The 24,979-nt window shown below is 41.7% G+C and overlaps 1 protein-coding gene across 1 annotated transcript in view; it reads right to left on the bottom strand.

Annotated features, from left to right (window-relative positions):
- MYO5B (myosin VB) overlaps positions 1–24,979 on the bottom strand; it is a 379,086-nt gene that overhangs the window by 16,361 nt on the left and 337,746 nt on the right. The window contains exons 28-32 of the mRNA XM_026649314.2: positions 20,886–21,125; positions 20,124–20,224; positions 7,670–7,868; positions 5,620–5,713; positions 1,531–1,674 (exon numbers count right to left, since the gene is read on the bottom strand). Of these exons, the coding sequence (XP_026505099.1) occupies positions 1,531–1,674; positions 5,620–5,713; positions 7,670–7,868; positions 20,124–20,224; positions 20,886–21,125 (778 nt within the window). The remainder of the gene's footprint in view (positions 1–1,530; positions 1,675–5,619; positions 5,714–7,669; positions 7,869–20,123; positions 20,225–20,885; positions 21,126–24,979) is intronic.

Genomic DNA, 24,979 nt, shown 5'->3' on the forward strand with positions numbered 1-24,979 from the left:
GAGAGAGTTGGATAAAGGAGGTTCTTGATCTGACCAAAGCACTGACTACTCTTGTTTTTCATTCTCTCTTTCGGGGCTCAATGCTGCAAGGTTCTGAGCATCTCGCGCAGGGGCCTCTGGACACTCACAGTTCTAAGCAAACACACATGGTGCTGGGCTTCACCTAGAAATAGTTCCAGATTTCTGGGCCAGGGGAATCTCAAGTCATGTGTCACAGATGCTGGTTACTATTTGTTGGAAGACGATCAGAAGTGTGGCTAATTACCAGTCCCTCAGGGGTTTGCTGGGCAGTTTGAAGGGATTATTCCCAACACTGAAATCAACATGATTTAAAAAAACAAAAACAAAAACCCTCCAAAACCCTTTGTTTTTATAAAATTCTTGAAACAGTTTGAGAGATTTCCCCTGGCACTGTCCGTGCCGCCCGTTCTCAAACATAATGGAACTCTTCACAAGTGAGGAGCAGCATTTATGTGCCGCCAAACCCATTTCTAATATGCTACTATTTGCATGGTACCAAAAGTGTGCTAGATGTGTGAAGATATGGGGCACAGCACTGAAGAGGTTCAAACAGGGGCTACCAACTCCAGGACACCAGATTTACTTCACTGATTTGGAGAAAAAAAATCCTCTCTTCTGGAACAATCACTTTTCCTTGAGTCTGTATTATCCTCTAATTTTTGGATTCATAAAATGAAAGTCACAGGTTCCCTTTACAAATTATATTGAGAAGCTTCAAATTTGTAAATTCAAAGTGGGAGGAACCTCCATCCTTATCCTTACCCTCCCCCTGCTTACAAGGACATGCACACATAAGATACCAACATAAAACAGAAGCTATTAATATAGAATATAAACCCAAGCGAGGACTCAAAGTTGGTTTATTTACTGCTTACCCTGTGCTATATCTGTGCACATCAGAAATAACTGTGCTCATTTACTCTAACAAAATACTAAATGAATGAGACATTCCAGCACTTGCTTTCCAGGAATGATTGGAGAATCAGGTACAGAACCCCACTGTTATTAACCTGAAAACAAATTTTTAAGTCTGAAAAAAGGAAGTTATAATCAGTAAAACACACGTTCCATTCTTTTCTTTGTAATTATGGACTTCAGACAATTTAATCTAAGGGGGAAAAAAGTCAAAGCTAGCTGAGAATTTATGCCCTATTCAATAAAGCACCTAAACACGAGTTTAAATCCATTCTTATTCTGCAAAGCACTTAAGCACATTTTTAAATAGTTTGCTGAATCAAGGTCTTAGCTAGGTAGCTGAGTACCACATGCCTTTAATATGCTCAATTTAGAGAGGTTTTATAAATATCAAACTATGTTATACCTTGAAATAAAGCAAACAAACTCATTTGAATGGTTAAATACACACACACACACACACACACACACACACACTATATCTATCTATCTCCTGGAGTGATACAAAAATAAATTGGGTTAGTATTTCATAGTTTAATGGTTTAGAAGGAAACGGGAGAGGGAAATGGAAAGAGAGGCAAATAAGCTCCTGACCTGTAATGAGGTTTCGGATGAGAAGTGGCTCATCTTCCTTGTAATATTCCAACATTCCCTGGAAATCTTTTTCCTTCCGTTGGACAGTGACCTGCCTGGTAAGCTCATGTCGCCTCCTCTCTGTCTGTGCTGTAGCTTGGGTCGCTGTGACGAGAAAGACAACTTTGAAGACGGCTGAATGAATCACCGAGCGCGGTACTTCCATGATAACTATGCATTACAGGTCTGATCCAAAGTCTGTTGAAGTCCTTTGTGTCTTTCCTTTGACTTTAACGGCCTTTGGATCACCCCTGTGTGAATGTGTGACATGAGTTTGTTATAATATTAGCTGCTTTAGATAGACAGATAAAGGACCAGAACCATAACTTGAACTCCTCATTTGGGCAGAACTCTCACTGACAAAGTAAAGGGTGCAAGATAAGGCCTAAAAAACCTACAAACATTAGTTCCTTTAATAAATGTAAGATTCGCTGGACAATATTCAGAAGATGGTGACCTTACTGGAATCTTATGAACGTATTACTAACACTAACAAAAGCCAGGCTTTGGGAAAATATGCGTAAGCAACATATCTTGTCGCAGAATGCAGAGCAAAATTAAAAACTACCGCGTCACGCTGCTGAGTATTGTACCTACATACAATTTTAATCAAATGGAAAATTATGAAGGCCTAATGCAAGTAATGGTAAATGTCAGTCGGATGCATGTAAATTACAGTGACAAAAGCCATCTGCACCAGCTGTGCTACTGTGAAATTCCCTGTTTATTCAGCTTAATTTCACTTAATGTCTAGTTTTCTGAAATCAGTTCATAAAATCAGAGCACCATAGTTTATCACTGTATCCAGTGAGGAAGAGAAATAGTTTCTATGCCATATAGATATCTTGTCCCCATATTATTTTCTCATCAAACTTGGGGCATTTTTCAACAACCTTTCTAAATATCTTTAATCCCCATATCAGTCACAGAACAGAATTACTTAACAGTAGGTGGAGTTTCCTTTTGAAACACTACGTTGGCCACAAAATACACTGCATTAAAAGAGCAAGGGCCACTTAGAGTCATTAAAAGGACCGTTTCAAATCCCACAGCATGTACCAAATATGTCAGGTAAATGCCTTCTAGTAAGAGCTGAACATCCATTCTCGCCTCAATTCTGTGGATGATTTATCAAGTTTAAGATGATCCACATCAACAAATTAAGGGAGATGGCAAGATCCAGGATCTTTGGAAGAGGTTGACCATACAGGGACTGACAACGTCCACTGAAGACAATTGAAAGATTTCAGCATAATTTGGGAAATAACTTCCCAGTTATCTCCACCCTTTGGTTTAGGACCATACATTGAGGATGGATGAGGTGACTGACTGAAGTTTTTTTTATCATAACGGTAACTGAGACTAAGGTTCAAAAGTGCCCTAAGCATGGCTTGGGGTGGGGTGGGGGAGGTTAAAAACGTGGGACCCAATTCTGTTCTTTCACACCAGGCCAGATCTCAGTCCATTGAACTCAATGACTTCACCCATACAGTAAGGTGGAATGACACAGAATTTGGCCATTGGAGCTGAAGCAGAAGTTCTTGTGCACATCCATCTGAAGAGCAATGCATACATTTCACCTGTGTCCAGCTATTCCACTATAGAAAGCTGCTGGGCTCATCCCCTGCCCAGAGTATCGTACCAAAATAGAATACAGAAGAATTACAATTGGAGAGGTCACAGAGACTCACTGGGCAACAGAGAGCTTTGTGGCAGCTGCAGAACAGAGTCTCCATTTGTTATGCCTATTATACGCATGCCAAGAAGTTTGACTCCTCCCTCTTGCTCTGAAGCCAGGCCTCCTCCATGAAGAATGAAGCTTTGAGAAAGAAAACTTATACGATGACCTGCATTGAACTCCTAAATTACTTGGAGAAGAAACTGGTGACTAGTTTGTAGGATGACAAAGAAAAAAGATGAGGAGTATCTGACAAAAGTGTTAACTTTTAATTACATTTAGTAAAGAGAGACATAATTCTGAACGAGATCAAAGAAGAAAGAGCCTAAAAAAAGTCTATGACGATGGCACTAGACAAATACTTTTGTGACGGTCATAGCACTAACTCCAAATCCCAAATGTTGCTATGGAATATGGGGGCTGGTATCTGGTCCTGAATGCCTGCATGCCTTTTTAGGCTAGGCCTGCATACATAGGAAAGAATGTCATTGAAACACGTAGCTGAACGGGCAGTGTAATAGTAATGAAGAAAGTGCCTTAAGAATACTGAACAAAGGTCCCAAAGAAGGGGCTGGGGGACGAATAGGAAGCAAACTCATTGTTAGACATCTGAAATATGGAAGATGAACTACAGAAGAGGATGGTGCTATTTCCTAGTTATGCTTCAATACTATAGAAAACCTGCATACCAATAAGAGGATAATCCAAGGAATCCCATCCTGAAAGATGAAAGAAGGATGGCCAAGGAAACCTAAACTACATGTAATGGCTTGTCTAGATGAACACCTAGTGTGTGGAGTATAAATCTACCGTGCACCAGCAAGCTGCGCACTAACTGTCCATGTAGACCCTCCTACTGCACACTATAAATTCCCTAGTGTTCTTTGACATACTCCCGCTTCAAAGTAGAGTATGTCACAGCACACTAGGGAACTTCTAGTGGGCAGCAGCAAGGTCCACATGGACAGTTAGTGTACAGCACACTGTAGATTTACACCACCGTTTGCTGCACACTCACTGTTCATCTAGACAAGCCCCTAGAGTGCTATAGGGGAAGAATAAGGATTAAATGGATAGACCACCCTAGGGGATTCTTGAGGCATAAAGAAATGCACTTCCAGGTGCATGTTTAAAAAGTCCAGTATAACAGCAGCAATGTGATGGGTTGTGATCTTTAAACTCCTTGTTCCATAGTCTCTAGGGCTGCAAGTTCAATGGGTCAGGAATCCTCAGGAGAAAAAAAGAATAAGGGCATCAGGATGAAGGGATTCAACCTGCTAGACGCATTTAGAAGCTTGTGGAGGCCTGGAGAGCTCTTCTCTCTCTCAGATGAGGCAAGGGGTCTAACTGTTATACAACCAATAGGCCTAAATTGACATTTCTCCGGACATGAGCATTCAGGGCATTACTGTGACCTGGCATACACTGGAGAAGAGAAAAGGACCCAAATCAAGGCCAGGTCCTAAGATTTCCTTATTTCCAACAAAGTCACTTGTTTTGCCTGGCTCTGTTGAAGTCACTAGAGTTACACCAGGGATGAATCTGTCCCCAAGACAATTTAACAAAAGGAGACATACCAAATGCTCAAGCGACAAATGTTCAGAACTTGGAATCTGAGATATGTCCAAAAACGCTTAGGTGCAAGACAAGTAAGTGCTCACTTAAAATGGGTACTGGTGAAAACAAGCTTTGATTGCCTCAAGCAGCTATCCATTTTGCAGGTGCATGTTTTACATTCAAGCACAACTAAGGTGCCAAGTTATGATTATATGACCATGAGGGTAACACCTCCAAGAAAACAGACCACAAACACACTGAATGCAGGAACATCAAGGTCCAGATACCGTTAGGAACAGTGAAGTGAGAGTCATGCGCATTGTTTCTATAGGAGAGAACTGACAGGCATGTATTGGAAGTGGGAGGAAAAGCTTCTGAGAATGACGTGCAGTGATCCTTAGGGGTGTCCATGGGACACCTACAGGGCCGGCGCTTCCATTTAGGCGACCGAGGCGGTCGCCTAGGGCACCAGGATTTGGGGGGGCGGCAATTTGGTGGCGGGGGGGTCCTTCCGTGCTCCGGGTCTTCGGCGGCAATTCTGCGGCGTGTCCTTCACTCGCTCCGGGACCCGCCGCCGAAGTGCCCCAACAACCGGGAGCGCGGAAGGACCCCCCCGCCGCAGAATTGCCGACGATGACCGGAAGGACCCCCACCTAGGGCGCCAAAAACCCTGGCGCCGCTCCTGGACACCTACATGCTTCTCTGTGGTGTTGGAGGTGGCGACATAAAGCCACAGAACAAAACCCAGAGACCTAGACTGAGCCTAGAGTAACAGAATTCCATTTCCCCAGAGAAGGTAACAAAACCAGAATTACCTTCAAAATCCTGGACCTTCTTCATGTAAATCTTTAGCTGTTTCTTCAGCTTCTTCTCATTCTTTTCTAGTTTTTCTAGTAACTCTTTGAGATCCTGAAAATTAGGAAAAAGGGTATTTAAAAAATTGTCCCACTGGCTGATCAGGACCCAGCACTGACACTACATCGACCTAGCTACATCAGCCTAAGCGCTTCACCTCTCACAGTGGTGGAGTTATTAAGTTGGTGTAGCGGGCAAGTTACATCTCAGGAGTGACATTTTAGTATAGACACTAAGTCCACAAAAGCTGCCTTACGTCAACCTAACTCTGTAGTGTAGACTAGGCCTTGGGCTTTGTTATTCTACATCCTATATCCCCATACTGCTTGTCCCCTCCCTTTGATGGCTATGTAAACAGTTAATCACCCACTAAATGACTGATAGGCTCATGGTGCTGGGTTACGATGGGGTGTTTTGTTTTCAAGGCATAAGCATAAATGCTATATATTAATCATTTGGCTGGATCCTGCTCCCATTCAAGTCAATGGCATAAGTGCCACTGACTTCAATGGAACAGGATAAGGGCTAAGCTTTTCTCCTTTATCTCTAGGGTTTGCTGCTGCTACCGTCATTGCAGGCAAGAGATGCACCTCTGCCAAGGGATTAAAGTTGAACGCCTCACACAGCGAGCAAGAGATTTTTGTTTTGCTGTATGACATACTTTTCCCTAACACAGAGGATTAAGAATGAGTTACAGTTGCCCCCCAAATTGGTCTCATGGGGTCTCCTCTCTGAATGACTGTTTAACATCAGCTGAAGAGGAAATCATTCTTTCATCTGTCTACATGTTCACATAAATAAGCCCATGTCTCCTGTTCCTGACTCCTCCTGGAAGTATTATGCAGTAGGTAATGATTTATAGTTTATCACCTCAGGGCTTTATTTCCTGGCTGCTATTCATATGTAAATGATTCTGACTCATCTGTTTGAACATGATAAAGTTCTCCAAACAGACTCTCTTGAGTGAGGCAGCAGCATCTACCCACCCACACGGGCTCAGGAAATGCCAGTGCTTATAAATAAGGCTACGCTTTTGGCACACAAATTTTTAATAAAATTTCACAGCACAGGTGTGCAAAAGAATGAAAAGTCACAGAAAGGTCACCAAATAATGTAGTTTTTGCTACATTACCATACAGAAGACTATTGGGGGTGCTAAAGGTGAGGCACTGTGGGGAAGAGAAGATTTGGCAAGCAAGCCCACCCTGCATTCACCCTGCAGCAGCAGGTCCTAACACATGGGACGGGACCCGATTCCCTGCTCTGGGTGTTGCACATGGAGATGCAGTGCCTCTCAGGTATGACCCATCCACCCTTCCATAGATGGAGATGGTGGGGCGGATGGGCCAAACCCAAATGGTGCTGTGACCCAGTGCACCAGGTCACCATGCCACTCAGTTTGGGGGCCTAATCAAATGTGTTTTTACAGCCATTTCCAAGATGTTACAGACTTTATTCAAATTCATGATTTCTGTGACAAAACCGTAGCCCTACTTATAAATAACGTTAATAGATTCAGAGGTTTAAGGCCAGAATGGACAACTATGATCATCTAGTCTGATTTCCTGCATAAGACGGACCATAACATTTCAGCCATTATTCCTGCTAGTGGAGGGAGTTATTCTTCCCTACTATGTATATTAAAGCGCACAGGGCCAAACTGTGGCCTTAAGCCATTTTGCTTATGTCCAGAGAATGGCACAATGTCACTGGGTATATCACAAAATATGATCTTTTACACCATGCAGCATGAGTTCTACTCACCATCCAACCTTTATAAACCAGTGGTTCAGTGTTCTACAGCAATTGCCCACTATGTTGTTGGAGCACCACTGGGAGTGCTTGGGACCACTAGTGCATATAGCTTATATGAAGGCAGCTCTGCTGGCTGGTTGTGTTCATATATAAGGGTGGGTGTGATGGGAGTACTTCCCATCTCACCTCTATCAACCACTGATCTGTTTTTACAACATAGGTCATGAAGGACAGTGGTTTTACATGGTCTCTTACCAGATTTTCATTTGTAAGACGTGTGATTTCTTGCTGGATGCCAAATTCCACCTGGGCCTCTGGTGGTAGCTGTAGGGTCTGGAAAAATGCCTGCTGCTGTTTCTCCATCTCTTCTCTCAGGGTTTCCATCTGGGTTTTCAGCGTTTCCACCTCCTCTTCGTGCTCTCTCCTCTGATCCTGAAGCTGGGCTTCCAGGAGCCTGATAAGAGGAGGAGTGAAGGGACCATTATGATAATCTATTCTGATCTTCTGTATTACACCGGCCAAAGTACCCCAGTAACTTCTGCATCAAGCCCATGACTTCTGTTTGAGCTCTAGCATATCTTTCAGAAAGACACCCAGTCGTGGTTTAGATTCAAGTGATGGGAAAATGCTACGAAGATTCGTGTAGTTTTGTGGGAAGGGAGACAATTTGGTGCTATGGCCCTGGTCCACCACTCACTGAAGTTAACTGAAGGACTCCCATTCACTTGAGTGGGAACTGGATCAAGCTCTCAGTGTGCTACATGAAAGTTACACTTCTCCTACAAAGCAGCGGTAAGGTGTTTAGTTACTGTACTGTACATCCTTTGCTGAGAAACCCAAATATCTAAAGATACTTTAAAATAACTAGATAAAAAACAGCCAAGTATGAATTAGTTAAGACTTAAGCCTAGATTTAAACAAACACCAGTGATTTCAGGTGTTTCCATTTTTAGATGCCCAATCTGAAACATCTTAAAGCAGCTTGATTTTCAGACAGTGGATGAGAAGCAGTTTCAGGAAATCAAGCCGCTTTAAGTTGGCTTCAGCTTTGCACCCAAACACTGAGATGCCCCAAACCACTAGTCACGTCTGAAGATGTAGGCTTAGCTTTATAACCTTTGCAGTGGAAAATATCACACTGACTCAGATACGGCAGAAAGACTGCAAGAAGTTTCCATTTTCCATTTATTTTTTATTCTTTTCTAAGTCATCTTGAAGAATAACAAGTTAAATAAACCCCTTAGAAAGTGCATCAAAGGAAAATTGAAACTGTGGTGGGGTGGGGGGGAGAGAAGGGGGTCCTTTAATCACAAAAGGAGAAGAATTCCATGTGGATGCACAGCATGTAGTTCTGTGCCGCGATAAATTAAAGCACAAGCTGTACTTTCGGTAAAATGAACCGTATGAGCCATTTTTGCGCATTTCTCTCTCCTTTTCCTCCCACACACCTTCCTAATTCAAATGGAAGAACGATTCATCATGTAAAGGTTACTGCCCTCCTGAATGTGGCTGCACTGCTGGGTGTACCGATAAACAATGTTTGGCAAGTTAATTTATTTTTAAGGGTACCAATTATAGTGTACCAAATGGAAATCTCTCCCTTAGTGCTTTTAAGTATTCCAATAGGATCTAAACAAGATTACAAATGCTAGCAAAGTGGTTGCAGCAAGACTGAATGGTTTGAACAAGAGACTGAAAGTTACAAAGTCCAAAGATTTAGCTCTGTCTCTGCCACTGATTTCCTGTGTGGTCTTCAGCAAGGTACTTAAGCACATGCATGAAGTCTGGCACATGAGTCATCCCACTAAAGTCAAGAGAACTATGCTTGTGCTTAAATGTAGGCACATGCTTATGTACTTTGCTGAATCAGGGCCTTAATTAGGGCAAGTCAAAAAGGTTTTCTATCTAAATTGTGCTTCAACAGAAAACTTGGTTTTCAACAAGCCAAAGTTTTTTTTGTGTGTGTGCAAAATGTCTGCTTTCCATGGAAAATGTTGTCTTTTTGATTTTTAGCTGAAAACTTTTCAGTTGTTCTGTTCAGCGGAGTCCAACCTACTCCCCATTTTCTGCATTTGTAGGCGTGCACGCGCATGCGCACACACACTTTATATCTGTCAGATGGAGATAATAATGAACCTGACCTCAATGACATATTGTCAGAGGTTAATATCGTGTTGGGCTTGGAAGGTGCAAAACCTTCCACTATGCAGAAAAGTACAAGTATTTTCATGATGCAGTTTCATATGGGATCAGGTTAGTTCTGAACCAAACACACAGACAAATATGGTCCTCTTGTAATTGCTGTTCTGAGGAATGTAGGCAGCCAATCATCCCTGTCATATTTTTCATATTATTCTCGAAAGAGCTGCTGCCCACCTTCTGATTGCTTTAAAATTGACACTACATTTTAATAAATATTACTACTACTTTCCCCCTGATAGTGCTTTTCATCACATGATTGCACTTTACAAACACTGATGGAGAGGCTCACAGCACCTCTCTGTGAGGCAGATAAGTATTATCATCCTTGTATTACAGAAGGATAAAGTGAGATGGTAGAAAGATTAGCATGTAATTATCAGAAGTTCTGAGCACTCCAAATAGTATCAGAATTGGGAATAGGCTACTGGGAATTGGGACTCCTAGATTCTACTTTAACCATTATTCATCCTCCTAAAAGGTGATTAGTTTGGAGAGGTTATTACAGATGCACTGTCCTTGCACGGGGGACACTGAAATTGCAGGAATCACCTACAATGTTTCCCTCTGATATATTCATCCACAAAACAGGAGTGCATTGGAATGAGTGTCGGAGGTAGTAATAATTCTCCTTCTGGCACACTTCTAGACATTGGATTAAGTGGAAAAGGAGTAATCCAGGTGAATTTGAGAATGCAAAGAGGACAAAGAAAACTACATTTAAAAGGGACTTAGCATCCTTTTGTACACGTTCATGAACAGAGCACTTTAATACACTTTTACATAAGGAGAAGTGCAGTCAGAGCTAAAGGGACTATAATTATGACACTTGGGGCGAAACCCTGACTCCACTGAATTCAGTGGAAGTTATGCCATTGACTTCAATGGAGCCAGGAGTTCGTTCATAAAATACCATTGTTCCTCCCCACCAAATATAAATATCTCTAAAGCACATTCAGCCTAATCCAAAAAGGTGCTGAGCACTTGCAGTACCCACGGATAGGGTAAGGTTTCCCAGCACCTCTGGGAATCAGGTTCATGGATACAGTTTTAGTGTGGGACACAGTGATACATGCTTGCAGTAATGCTGCCGAACTGCATCCCAACCCAAACTTGAGTTGGTTGCTGTATTCCTAGAGACGGGCGTGAGTGCCAAGGTTTGGCTCAGGACCACAATTTCCCGAAACCTTAGAAAGGTTCCATCTCCCCCTCAAAGTTATGGTGGTTCAGCTTGGGTTAGCCCCATCTCCAATTCCTATTGTAAAGGACAGCGAGGCAGAGAGAGTACATATAAGCATATGGAAGAGGTGGGGGAAAGGAAAGAGGAAGAAGAAAAAAGCATTTGACCTGGCAACTTGCTTTAGACCCTGATAGGCCAAGCCGAGCTCTCCATCTTCATTGAGATAGCCCCAGTCCTCAGTCTTGCTAGAAATAAAGGGCAGAGAAAAGGGAAACAAGAGGACAGGAAAGAAAGGCAAAAGGTCAATTGCAACAGAATGGGGGAAAGTAAGGAGTCCCCATTACACTCAGGCAAACTCTTTTAAAAAAAGAACAAGACTGTCATTAAGCTCTCTCTCTCCTTTGGCATCACTACTAAACTGTACATTAAGAGCCCGTCTGTATTTCATGGTCAGAATCCTCTTCCTACCCCTGTACTATCACAGTCAAGTGGTTGTGCCCCCTTCCATGGTAATACAATAGTCACCGTCAGACTCTGCACTCCTCCACCCCCGGCACGGGTGGAGCCACTGTTGCCAGCTCACATAATTTTATGATGTCTTGTGTGATATTTGCTGTTTTACTTCCAGACCCAGCTTCTGGAGAATCTTAGCTTTCATGTTTATAAGTGGTTAGCCTACATGGAGAAAAGCTGGGAAGTTTGAGCCAAATGAACTCAAAAGGCTCAAAAACCAGAAGGCAAATTAAAAGAAGCCAACATTTACTATCAATTAAAATCTCATGATGTGGGGGGTGGGCATAACGCATCATTTTTAATGTTTGGGGTTGGCAACACTGGACTCTCAAGGTGATTGACTGAGGTAAGTAAGCAATATCATCCCTTTTCATGCAGAAAAGTGAAGTAACTTGCCCAAGATCACAAATGGAGTCAGAGGCAGAACCAGGAGTAAAACCAAAGTCTTCTGACTCCCAAACCTGCACTCAAGCCACTAAACAGTGTTGCCTGTCATGGTAGCAAACTGTGACGTTGCCAACACTGGCTTGTGACAGTCAATGTACAACTCAGACAGGTGGGAGCTGTAAAAAAGGACAATCTATTGTCACACAAGCATCATCGTAATGGAGAAGAAGAGTGTGGTAGTTTGCCAAATCCTACATATTTCTAATTTGGTTGAGTGGGGCCGTCACTCTCTATGGCAAAGATTTTATGGATTCCTTTTCCGGGTGGACATGGATATTATCGATCTGGAGGCAAAAGGGGAGGATAAACAGCGGAATTAAAGAGTTAGGAAAGACGGAAAGAGGACAGAGAGAAAGAGCACAAGTATTGCTGTCCAGCTGAGCCACTGCACGCTGCTCCTTCAGTCAGTGGCCATGCCCCATACACGGAAGCCTAAAGGGATAATACTATGCCCAGCAGTCCTGACTGAGGATGCGGGGAAGGAAGGTCATTTGTGTTCATAGCAAAAGTCCCAGGAAGAAAAGGGAAAAAACAATGGAAGGTAAAAACAATCCAAAGAAAGTAATCAGCGGTGGTCTATTGCTAGCCCTCATTATAGCTTGGATTTTAGTAAGGCTTTTGACACTGTTTCACATGACATGCTCATAAGTGAAGTGTGGCTTAGGAGAAGGGCAAGCATAGTACCTATCTTTAAAAAGAGTACCCTGGGAATTACAGACCAGTCAGCCTAACTTCGATACCTGGAAACATACTGGAACAAATGATTAAACAATCAGTTCATAAGTACGTAGAGGATTATAAGGAATTTTCTTCGTTGAGAGGGTTACTGGCCTAGTGGATAGTGGGGAAGCAGTAGACATGATATATCTTGATTTTAATAAGCCTTTTGACTTAGTTCCGCATGACACTCTAATAAGCAAAGAGGGAAATATGGTCTAGATGAAATTACTATAAGGTGGGTCCACAACTGGGTGAAAAGCTGTACTCAGTAGTTATCAATAGTTTGCTGTCCAACTGGGAAGGCATATCTAGTGAGGTCCCACAAGGGTCTGATACTAGTCAATATTTTCCTTAAAATCTTGGATAATGGAGTGGAGAGTATGCTTATACAATTTGCAGATGGCTCCAAGATGGGAGGGGTTGCAAGCACTTTGGAGGACAGGATTAGAATTAAAAAGGACCTTGACAAATGGGAGAATTGCTCTGAATTCCACATGATGAAATTCAATGAAGACAAGTGCAAAGTATTTCTCTCAGGAAGGAAATATCAAATGCACAACTACATTTGTACTGCTGAAAAGGATCCAGAGGTTACAGTGGATGATAAATTGAATATAAGTCAACAGTGTGATGCAGCTGCGAAAAAGGCTAATATCTTCCTAGGGTGTATTAACAGGAGTGTCATATGTAAAATATGGGAGGTAACTGCCCCACTCAAGTTGGCACTGGTGAGCCTCAGCGGGAGTATTGTATCCAGTTTTGGGCACCACACAGTTTAGAAAAGATGTGGATAAATGGGACAGTCCAAAGGAGAGCCACAAAAATGAAAAAAAGGTTTAGAAAACCTGTCCTATCAGGAAAAGTTAAAAAAAACCTGGGGATGTATAGTCTTGAAAAAAAGAAGACCGAGAAAGAACCTGCTAACAGTCTTTAAATATGTCCAGGGTTGTCACAAAGAGGCTGGTGATCAATTGTTCTGCACGTCCACTGAAGGTAGGACAAGAAATAATGGGCTTATTGGCAGAAACGGAGAATTTAGGGTAGGTATTAGGAAAAACTTTCTAACTATAAGGGTAGTTAAGATCTGGAACAGGCTTCTAAGGGAGGTTATGGAATCCCCATCGTTGGAGGTTTTTAAGAAGAGGTTGGACAAACACCTGTCAAGGATGGTCTAGGTTTATTTGGTCCTGCCTCAGTGTAGGGGGCTGGACTTGATGACTTCTCAAGCTCCCTTCCAGGTCTACATTTCTATGATTCACTAGTGTGGCATGGGGGTGTGCATTCATACATACTCACTCACTGTCTTCTGGTACAGGCATATTAGTTACAGTTTTCTTAGGCCCTGTGGTCTTGATTTTTCCTCTAACTCAGGCCTGTTTTACAGTGGTGTAACTATTAACTTTTGATGTACACCACTATAAGATTTTGATCCTCTTTCCACTGGAGTCTGGCCAACTACTTCAATGGAGGGGTTGGGCCTTTTGAGGGGTAAGAATCAGGTTTGTGTTTCAGCAAAGCATCAGGTTTGCGTATCCGTTGGTTCATGCTGGCAAACAGCAGCAATGGAAAATGCTCAAGACACTGGTTGTTCACTTTTCTCTGTACATTCTGGCTCAGCTGCATTTTAGTTACTTTACGAATATTGGTCTAAACCCCATTGCAATGCAAGAGGCTCAGCTGGCAGGGGAACAACAATCATGATGGATCAGAGCATTGAAAAAACATCTAGCCTCTTTGGTGCAGCCAGAATCAAAGAAACTTACTACTACTGCACTATCTTATGCTTTTGAGCCGTATACTCAGCGGGAGTAAATCAACATAGCTGCATTGAGATGAATGGAGCTCTGCTGACTTACTTTAAGCAGGTGATCTGGCCCTCTGAATTTGAGAACCTAGTCAGTTTCACTTTACTCCTCTTCCCCCCTCCTGGCAGTGAAGCTGAAGGGGATCTCAAAATCTAACGCAATATTTCCCACAACTTGAAATCTTTAATCTAGTCAGTTTCATTTTGCTGTCAGCCAGATAGACAAAAGTGAAGAGAGAGGACCCCAAGAAAAGGAAGAGAAGCCAAAAAAGCAAGGGGAACAACCATCATAATGAGAAAACACAATAGAGATCAAGGGGTAGGTGAGCAGAGAAAGTGGAGAGGAAATGGCTTTGAAAGCACAGTGCAGATATGACCCGGCTCTCAGGTTTGTTGCACATCCACATCGATTCCTCTATTGGCAAAGCAGCATGAATGGTTTCAGATACATCATTCCCACTGGCTCTAGTGGGCAAAGCACTGGGACGAGATTCTAGTCCAAGTACTTGACCTGGGTTGTAGCTGCAGCTTTTGCTACTAGCTCACTGTGTGACCTTGGACGGTCCAACCCGCTGTGCCTCAATGTCTCCATCTCTAATACGGGGGAACATAATTACCCATCCCTGCATACCTCTGAGATCTTCAGATGAAAAGTGCAATATAAAAGGAAAAGGTCTTGTCACCACTAGAAAAGGTTTGCCCATATAGCTATGCCAGTAAACTCTCCTAGTGGAAATACAGTTTATACTGGCAAAAGAGTTCTTCTACTTAAACCAGTTTCCCCGAACAGAATTCACCATACTGGTAAGAGACTGTTTTGCTGTATAACTGTCTACACTAGGGCTTTTGTTGACGTACATATGACAGTTACAGGTGCAATTTTTCACTCTCCTGATGCTGCTATGCTGCCAAAACCTGTAAGTCTAGCCTAGGTCTCAATTCTTTCCCCATTCTCCAGTATGTTGGAAATTACTGGTTTTCTACATGAGATTTCTCCCCTTCTTTAAGTGAGGAAAGCAAGAAGTGGGATTGTGATTAACCAAGCCTGGGCAGGTAAGGGCCCGATGGTCCTTTTATGGTGTTTTCCATTCTTACTTCAAAGGAGGAGTGTCTTTTCAAATCTGCTGAGAGAGAATCAAAGACACTGAAGAAATGAAAGGATTATTTAGTCTTTTCCTCTCTCCCTCTGCTTATACAGGATTGCCCTGTACAATATATTCTTCACTTCTTTGTCCAGTCCAATTTTAAAACAACTCAGTTACTAGCACTTCCACCGCTTCCTTTGGGAGACCATCCTACAGTGTGATAGATCTCACTATTAGGAACATTCTCTTGATAGCCTCATTTTCCTTTGCTCAATCTCATCCCTTCTATGCTTACTTATACCACTCAAAACGATTTATCTCCCATCTTTGCATTTACATCCTACCAATTCCTCTACTCTATTAGAATAGCCCCTCTTAGTCACCAAGGCAAGCTGTACATGCCAAGTTCTTTCAATCTTTCCTCAAAACCATCCCTTGAACCCCTCAATCTTTTTATTGTTACTTTTCTCTGCATTCCCTCTAATTCACCCATATCATTCTGGATAAAAAGGTGCCCAGAAAAATCTTGTCTCACCAGTGTTGTAGAAGTGAAATTTAATGTGGATAAATGTAAAGTAATGCACATTGGAAAAAATAACCCCAACTATACATACAATATGATGGGGGCTAATTTAGCTACAACAAATCAGGAAAAAGATCTTGGAGTCATCGTGGATAGTTCTCTGAAGATGTCCACGCAGTGTGCAGAGGCGGTCAAAAAAGCAAACAGGATGTTAGGAATCATTAAAAAAGGGATAGAGAATAAGACGGAGAATATATTATTGCCCTTAAATAAATCAATGGTACGCTCACATCTTGAATACTGCGTACAGATGTGGTCTCCTCATTTCAAAAAAGATATACTGGCATTAGAAAAGGTTCAGAGAAGGGCAACTAAAATGATTAGGGGTTTGGAGAGGGTCCCATATGAGGAGAGATTAAAGAGGCTAGGACTTTTCAGCTTGGAAAAGAGGAGACTAAGGGGGGATATGATAGAGGTATATAAAATTATGAGTTATGTGGAGAAAGTAGATAAGGAAAAGTTATTTACTTATTCCCATAATACAAGAACTAGGGGTCACCAAATGAAACTAATAGGCAGCAGGTTTAAAACAAATAAAAGGATGTTCTTCTTCACACAGCGCACAGTCAACTTGTGGAACTCCTTACCTGAGGAGGGTGTGAAGGCTAGGACTATAACAGCATTTAAAAGAGAACTGGATAAATGCATGGAGGTTAAGTCCATTAATGGCTATTAGCCACGATGGGTAAGGAATGGTGTCCCTAGCCTCTGTTTGTCAGAGGGTGGAGATGGATGGCAGGAGAGAGATCACTTGATCATTACCTGTTAGGTTCACTCCCTCTGGGGCACCTGGCATTAGCCACTGTCGGCAGACAGGATACTGGGCTAGATGGACCTTTGGTCTGACCCAATACTGCCGTTCTTATGTAAGTTGCGCATTAGCGGTCTTTTTTTAATTATTGAAAAAAGCAATCAGTTTTAATGACAAAATGAAGAGAGCTCGTATAACTTTAAATGAGGTGTCTGGACATTTTACAAATGAATAAAATGAGATTTGTAATCTGGCCAAGAAACATTTGTTATAACATGATTCATGTCACTTCAGTTCCAAAGTGAGTTTGAAGGTCTTTAAAAAAGGAAAATAAAATTCACTTGACGGTTTGAGTTTCAAAGAAAAGTGAGCCACTAAAGAGATACATTCTGTGCTATATAAAACGCTGTAGCAGGAGCCACCCAGCTGCAAGGAAAAGCCCTATCTTTTAACTGAAAGTGATTTCCTTTCTGTAGGTAACTCTCAAAAGGGGTGGGAGGGATGGGAGTCAGATGTGCCACTCTCAAATGGAAACCACACACAAAGTGTGAGTCTACTCTGCAAAGTGACACTGGAGAAATGGCATTATGGAGCCCATGGTTATCCTCTCTCAATGATTTCCAAATCAATTTTGCTCAGTTTACAAGAAAAATTATTTTTTTTCCCTGACAGCTCTCTATATTCAGCCTTGGATATGACAGTCAAGCACCTGAATTGCACATCAGTCATCTAATACATCTGAGCTGAGTCAGGTTTCTTGCAGATGAAGCAAGCATATATCAGTAAATAACCCAGCCTGACTTTCAGCACCAGCTTGAGTTTGGAAAGCTGGCTGAAAAAAAATCCAAGCCTTTTTTTTTTTTTTTTAAACTTGTAAGTTGAATAATTCGAGTTGGAGTCATTGAAAGAACATCCAACCCCAAGATGTCGTTTCTACAGATTCACTCTTCAAAGGAGTTAATTTTCTAGGTGCACAGAGATTTTATACCTAAAATTGGTGGGAGCATTAAAAGCTATTTATTTCCTTTTAGCCAAGTTGATAAGCCTTAACACAATTACGTGAGTCTATCATCCCACCGGCCACCCCAGGTTACGAGGTATTTCTTGTTGTTGCAGGAGGAGTATAGAAGGGTACTAGTGTGAGAAAGGGAATGTCTACATATGCATATTACCATGAATGCTCTTCCATCTCACAGCTAATTCACAGCAATGCTAATGTCTGAGCTCTGGAAATGAAGCACAGATTAGATACACTGGCCAGTGTTCAGAGTTGTTTTCTATGTGCTCTGCTTTCAAGCCATATATAAAGTCCACCTATGGAAGAATATCCGGAGTTCTTCAGGCCTATGGCAAATATTTTCTAAACTTTGGTGCCTAAAGTTAGTTTTCTCAATCCATATTTAGGTGCCTAGATAAGAGTGGCCTTTATTCTCAGCTCGATCATCGTCCCTGCGAGCTTAGGTCCTCAGTACTGCTAGGCACAGACTGCCTTTATTTAGGTGCTTACATATGCATTTAAAACCGTAACTCTGGACATCTATCAATTTGAAAATATTGTCTTACTCTGATTTCTTCCAGAGGTGGAATAGCCAGCTGAGTTATAAAGTTTATTTGATTGACTCGGGTCAATTTGTCGTTATAAATACCGTTTTGTTACCATGCTTGTGGTTAGAGGCTCAGCACTGGGACATTTAAACACTGACAAACAAATAAATGATTGCCTTCACTGTTTATTAATTATTATTATTTGCACACTACTAACAGGAGAATTCTGACTGGACGGTGATTTTTCCCAGTTGATGTTCTTGCAAGACAAAAATCCTTCCCTCCTCCTGTTTTTATTTTTTATCCATATTAAAATGTGGTCAGTTATGAAATCAACTCAAAGGGGTGCCATTATCTTAAGAGAAAACCGCTTTGGGAATAATAGGCAATAAGCATTTAGCCTGGATTCATCAGTACGGTATTGACTCAAAACCACTGAGGGTTCTTTCACCCAGAAGTTCAGATTGACTGATTCATTAAAAAGTCAATAGGACCACTCTTCTTTAATTAAGCAGATTAGTTAGTTAATGTTTACACCACACTCATTTGTCAAAGTGCAATGTAAGCACTGCCATCTTCTCTGAATAAAATCTTAAAGGAATTTTGAAACATCAAACTCACAAACTTCACTTAGTTTAGCTCCAACTAGGACCATTTTCAGTGGTGCTGATGAAAGGTGCCAGCTCTGCTCCACTGAACAGAGAAGATCTCTTCTTGCCCATGTGGGCATTTAGATAGTATTGTTACCATTTGTCTTGTGTGTACTGCACCTTTAAATGGAGAGAAATTCTCCTCTCAGATTTTATGAATTTCTTTTCCTGGTGGAAAAGGAAAGAGCTTTCATCTGCCAGAGTTTACAAACTAGCTAGGTAAACTATTTTAATAGAAACCATTAGTCAAACTCTGCAACAGTTAGGTCTCATTAATATACCGGGTAAATGAAAATTTGCAATGGGAAAAAAACCCTATTCCTGTCAGATAACCAGGTAGAGACAAGCAAATATTCAATTTTCTCGCAGTAAAATAAACATTTAATTCACTTATTAACTTGTCTCGTCACAAGATATTATCTATATATTTTATGTACTCCTGGATAGTTCCACAAAGTGAATTTCTCAATAACAGTATAAACTCTATTATTGTTATGATGATGATGATTGATGATGATGATGAAGACAGACAAATTCAGGGTATGAACTATCACTATAGGAAATCTGTAATCAAAGAGGATTCTTGGCTCAGAGTTTAGATACAAAAATAGCAGATAATGTGGGTGATGCCTGAGACTGCATAGATGTGTACATTAGCTCATTTCACTGGAACAGACTTTTTGCCTCTAGGGAAATGGGACAGGCATTCTCCTAACAACCGACTTCCCAGCATGACATTAAGAGTGTCTGAAACGACTAACTCATAATTCTTCTCTAAAATATAAGCCATATTCTACTCTTGCTGCTATATCAGGGCTGGATTTAAGATTTTTATATTTAAAATCTCTCAGTCCTTCAACTCCATTGGCTGCCACACTGCAGGAGTGCACTGCTCAGTTTCTGGACTCCACTGTAGTGCACTGCCCAGCTTCTGCAGTATGGAAGCCCATGTAGTGGGGGGCAACTCAGCTTAGGTGGGCATTTATTTTTCTCTCTACAACCTTTGGTTGTTCCACCTGCTCGGTGCTTCCCCTCCTTCAGCGAGCGGCGGACCCAATCCTCTGAGCTTTGGATCCTACTCCCAACTTCACAGCTCTTTCTCTCTCTAACAGGCCCAAATCAGACACCGAAAGCCAACAGTGCCCCACCATCCAGATCTTACTTCAGATCTGAATCTATGCTTCGTGGCCTAGGCCCACCTTTGCTGTAAAGATCAATGAAGACGCACTTACCGATTTGTCTGACACACCCCATGGTAGGCCTCAATTGCATCCTCTGCATCGACATGCTTGTCGCTGTTTGGCCAGCTGGTATACGTGTTGATGTTTGAGTCCTAAATTTCACATGCAGAACAACATCATCATCATGAAATCCCTTGGGTCTCATTCAAGTCTTTCAAACTCTGCATGCTAAGAGGGTGTTTAATGGCCTTTCCTGGAGGGCCTATTCTGGGCCTATTGCCTTATGTGGACAAGGGAGGAGTCTGTGGGGTTCATGCAGGTGAGAGTCGGCCTCAGTAACGATGACAGATCGAGGGCGCACACTGTCGGTTTGCGGATGAGAGAGTTTGGGATCATGGTCTGAAGCATGGAAGGTGCTAAAACCTTGAGAAAATGAAGTGGAAATTTAAAACTCCAAATGCTGGAGAGGGGGGATTTTTATACATAACAGACTTGCTTTAAACAGAAGCAGGAAAAAAACCCTCACATAAATTCCAGGGGACAAGTTTGGCTCTCGATTACCCGGGTGTAAATGGAGTTATTTTGCTTTACACCCCCGTGCACGAGAGCAAAACCTGGCCTAAAACCTGTTTTCCTGTCATCTTACCCCTTTCAAATGTTACACAAGATCACAGGGGAAGTTTCAGATAACCATCTACTGTTGCCTACAATTTACCAAAGCAAAAGCATCATCTTTCATGAAATCAGGACAGGTAATGAATAGTCAGTGATAGGAGCGGAAATGAAAAGAACAAGATTTCCCCTTTTAATTACCATATTTTTGCCAGTGTCTTTTTGCTGGGCTGCCTTTATAATCTGTGCCCTTAGGATAAGCACCTCCTCTTTCCGCACTTCCAGTTCCTCATTGGCTGATTTAAGCTGGTTTAATAAGAGGGTATAACTGTCCTGGATATCACTGGATGAGTTGTTTTGGGTCACCCGGTCTACAATAGTCTTCCTCAGCTCATTCAGTTCATTTTTCAGTCTCTTGTTCTCCGATTCCAATTCTTGCCTCTGTAAAATACCAAACCATTATCTAGTTCATCCAAAGCGTCCAGTGCCTTTGTACAACTGCTTCATTTATTTCTGTTATGCCTTTAACGTAACTCAATTACAGATGAACACAACTAAAAAAAACCCAACTAGTGCTGATATCAGGGTTGCTACCAGTCCAGCCATGTGCATTTCAAAAACGATTTTTGCTGCCTCCCTTACTTCAAGTTGTACCAGGCTGTAATCAGAGATCCTTTGTGATTTACCAGTAGCCGCTACAGTGTAATTGATATCCATGAGAGCCAGTTAGAACGCTCCCATTTTGCTTAAGAGAGTTAAACAAAGGAAGAGCAGATCCCACAAAGTGTCATTTTCAACCTGCATGAACATGAAGAAGTTCCTCTAGGAGACATCTGAACCCAACATTCAGATATTTCTCCCTTCCCTTCTCTTTTTAATTAAGAAATCAGCACCTGAATGGTGGTGGTCGAAGTGCTAAGGATAAATTTGAATATTTTGAAAAGCCAGCCGCTAGGGACACATTTACTACCCAAAGTTAAGAGCTACAGTTTGGGGTAGTCCTTCAGTAAATTCTGTGTCTCTTAAAAATTAACTGCAATCTCCCTCACCCCCCCAACAGTACCCCTCCACCCCCACCACCAAACCAACCAGAAACCCACCCAAGAGTTCAATGTGTTTGCTACAGGCAGTTGTAAGATTCCACCTAAGGTGGAGACACACACTGTTTACGCTGCTGCTTCACCATTTTAAATCTCCAGCTGGGTGAGTTACGGCTGTTTGAAAGCACAGTAGGATTTATTAATCTAATTTGTAGGAGTTGCCTCGACTGTGCTGTTTGCAGTTAGAGCATTTTCCTTCTCTGACTGCTGTCAGCCCACAGCATTTGACAGACAGGGTCAGAAATTCACAGGTTTTACACCAGGTGTTTCTCTTGAATAATGATGCGTGAGACTTTGTTGTACCTATTTTTGCTGAGATGGTTGCAACGTTTATTATTTTATTTTTGCTAGGCAGGAAGGGGATGAGGGACAGGGGATTAAAGTTCAAAGGCTAAAGCAACCACCACCCTGCCTATGAGAATTCAGCAGTAACAACTGCTGGCAGGTAACAAGTAAACTGCAGTTTAAACCATTTACTGATATCTAGAAAGCACCTGAAACATCTGTTTGCAAAGTTAAGAACCCCCTGAATTAGAAATCCACTAGAGGCAGCATTGTCCATTGGTTACAGCAGCAGGCTTGTGCGTCAGGACTAGGGCTGTCAAGCGATTAAAAAAATTAATTGTGATTAATCGCGCTGTTAAACAAGAATAGAATAGCATTTCTTTAAATATTTTTTGATGTTTTCTACATTTTCAAATATATTGATTTCAAGTACAACACAGAATACAAAGTGTACAGTGCTCACTTTATTTTTGATTATGAATATTTGCACTGTAAAAAACAAAAGAAATAGTATTTTTCAATTCACTTAATACAAGTACGGTAGCGCAATCTCTTTATCATGGAAGTTGAACTTACAAATGTAGAATTATGTACAAAAAAACTACATTCAAAAATAAAACAATGTAAAACTTTAGAGCCTATAAGTCCAATCAGTCCTACTTCTTGTTCAGCCAATTGCTCAGACAAACAAGCAACAGAGAGTCCTGTGGCACCTTATAGACTAACAGATGTAGTCTATAAGGTGCCACAGGACTCTTTGTTGCTTTTTACAGATCCAGACTAACACGGCTACCCCTCTGATATCAGACAAACAAGTTTGTTTACGTTTGCAGGAGATAATGCTGCCTGCTTCTTGTTTACAATGTCACCTGAAAGTGAGAACAGGCATTTGCATGGCACTATTGTAGCCGGCATCACAAGATATTTACATGCCAGATGCGCTAAAGATTCATATGTCCCTTCATGCTTCAACCATTATTCCAGAGGACATGCTTCCATGCTGATGACAGGTTCTGCTCGATAATGATCGAAAGCAGTGCAGACCGATGCAGATCACTTTAATCACCTGAGTCAGATTCCACCAGCAGAAGGTTGATGTTCTTTTTTGGTAGTTCGGGTGCTGTAGTTTCTGTGTCGGAGTGTTGCTCTTTTAAGACTTCTGAAAGCATGCTCCACACCTCGTCCCTCTTAGATTCTTGAAGGCACTTTAGATTCTTAAACCTTGGGTCAAGTGCTGTAGCTATCTTTAGAAATCTCACATTGGTACCTTTGCGTTTTGCCAAATCTGCAGTGAAAGTGTTCTTAAAACGAACAACATGTGCTGGGTCACCATCGGAGACGGCTATAACATGAAATATATGGCAGAATGAAGGTAAAACAGAGCAGGAGACGTACAATTTTCCCCCAAGGAGTTCAGTCACAAATTTAATTAACACATTTTTTTTTAAATGAGTGTCATCAGCATGGAAGCATGTCCTCTGGAATGGTGGCCGAAGCATGAAGAGGCATACGAATGTTTAGCATATCTGCCAAGTAAATACCTGGCAACACCAGCTACAAAAGTGCCATGCGAACGCCTGTTCTCACTTTCAGGTGACACTGTAAATAAGAAATGGGCAGCATTTTCTTCCGTAAATGTAAACAAACTTGTTTTTCTTAGCAATTGGCTGAGTGGACTTGTAGACTCCAAAGTTTTACATTGTTTTGTTTTTGAGTGCAGTTATGTAACAAAAAAAAAATCTACATCTGTAAATTGCACTTTCACGATAAAGAGATTGCACTTCAGTACTTGTATGAGGTGAACTGAAAAATACTATTTCTTTTGTTTATCATTTTTATAGTGCAAATATTTGTAATAAAAATAATATAAAGTGAGTACTGTACACTTTGTATAATTGAAATCATATTTTTGAAAATGTAGAAAAACAAAAAAATATTTAATAAATTTCAATGGGCATTCTATTGTTTAACAGTGCAATTAAAACTGTGATTAATCATGATTTTTTTTTTAGTTAATCATGTAAGTTAATTGTGATGAAATCAACAGCCCTAATCAGGACTCTTGGGTTCTAATCTCTACTTTGAGCTTCACTCGGTGAATGCAGGCAAGTATCTTAACTTCTCTGTGCCTCAGTTTCCTCAGCTGTAAAATTATGTGTATCACATAGTGACCCCTGAAACTTCAGTCATAACCGGGTTCCTATCATGCTTGGTACAAATGCATAGTAGGAGACAATTCCTTCCCCAGAGAGCTCACAATCGAATTTAAGACAAGATGCAACAACTGAGTGAACTGTTGGAGGGGGACAGGGTGAAAGGAACATCTCACTATGTAAACTAGCGTATGTGCCTGATTAGCATCAAGTGAGAGAAATATCTAGCTAGCTACTTCACACCTACCAACCTCCTTTGCTAAGGACCATTCCATTAACATCACTGCTCAGGGACAGTGCACCGTGTTTTCAATATTTCTAATGGTTTGGAACTTGAAAGAAAATTAATCATCTTGATCTTGCTTTGTAATAGTATGAGCCTCAGTTTCTGTTCCTTTCTGGTCCTATCATAGTGTGCTCATATTCAGTGTCTGGGGTTCACCTTGAAGACCTTTTTTTTCCTCTCTCGCTCATGCAAGCATGCACACACTGCCAGCGATGGCTACTGTAACGGGGTTAAAAGCCAGCCCTTGGAGAGGGCTGGGGCTGGGAGACTTAGGCTGGGCTGATTGGGAGGCAGCCACAGTTGTGGCCACGCCCTAAACAGACTCAGCTTGGGAGCCAGGAGCAGAAACACAGTCTCTCTAGGGTTACCATTTGTCCGGATTCCCACGGACATGTCCGGCTTTTTGAGCTAAAAATAGTGTCCGGGGGGAATTTGTAAATGTCCGGACTTTCCCCCCCCCCCCCCCCCCCC

This window comes from Terrapene carolina, unplaced genomic scaffold, assembly GCF_002925995.2.
Source record: "Terrapene carolina triunguis isolate 2854851 unplaced genomic scaffold, T_m_triunguis-2.0 Scaffold69, whole genome shotgun sequence".
Classification (NCBI taxonomy): domain Eukaryota; kingdom Metazoa; phylum Chordata; order Testudines; family Emydidae; genus Terrapene; species Terrapene triunguis.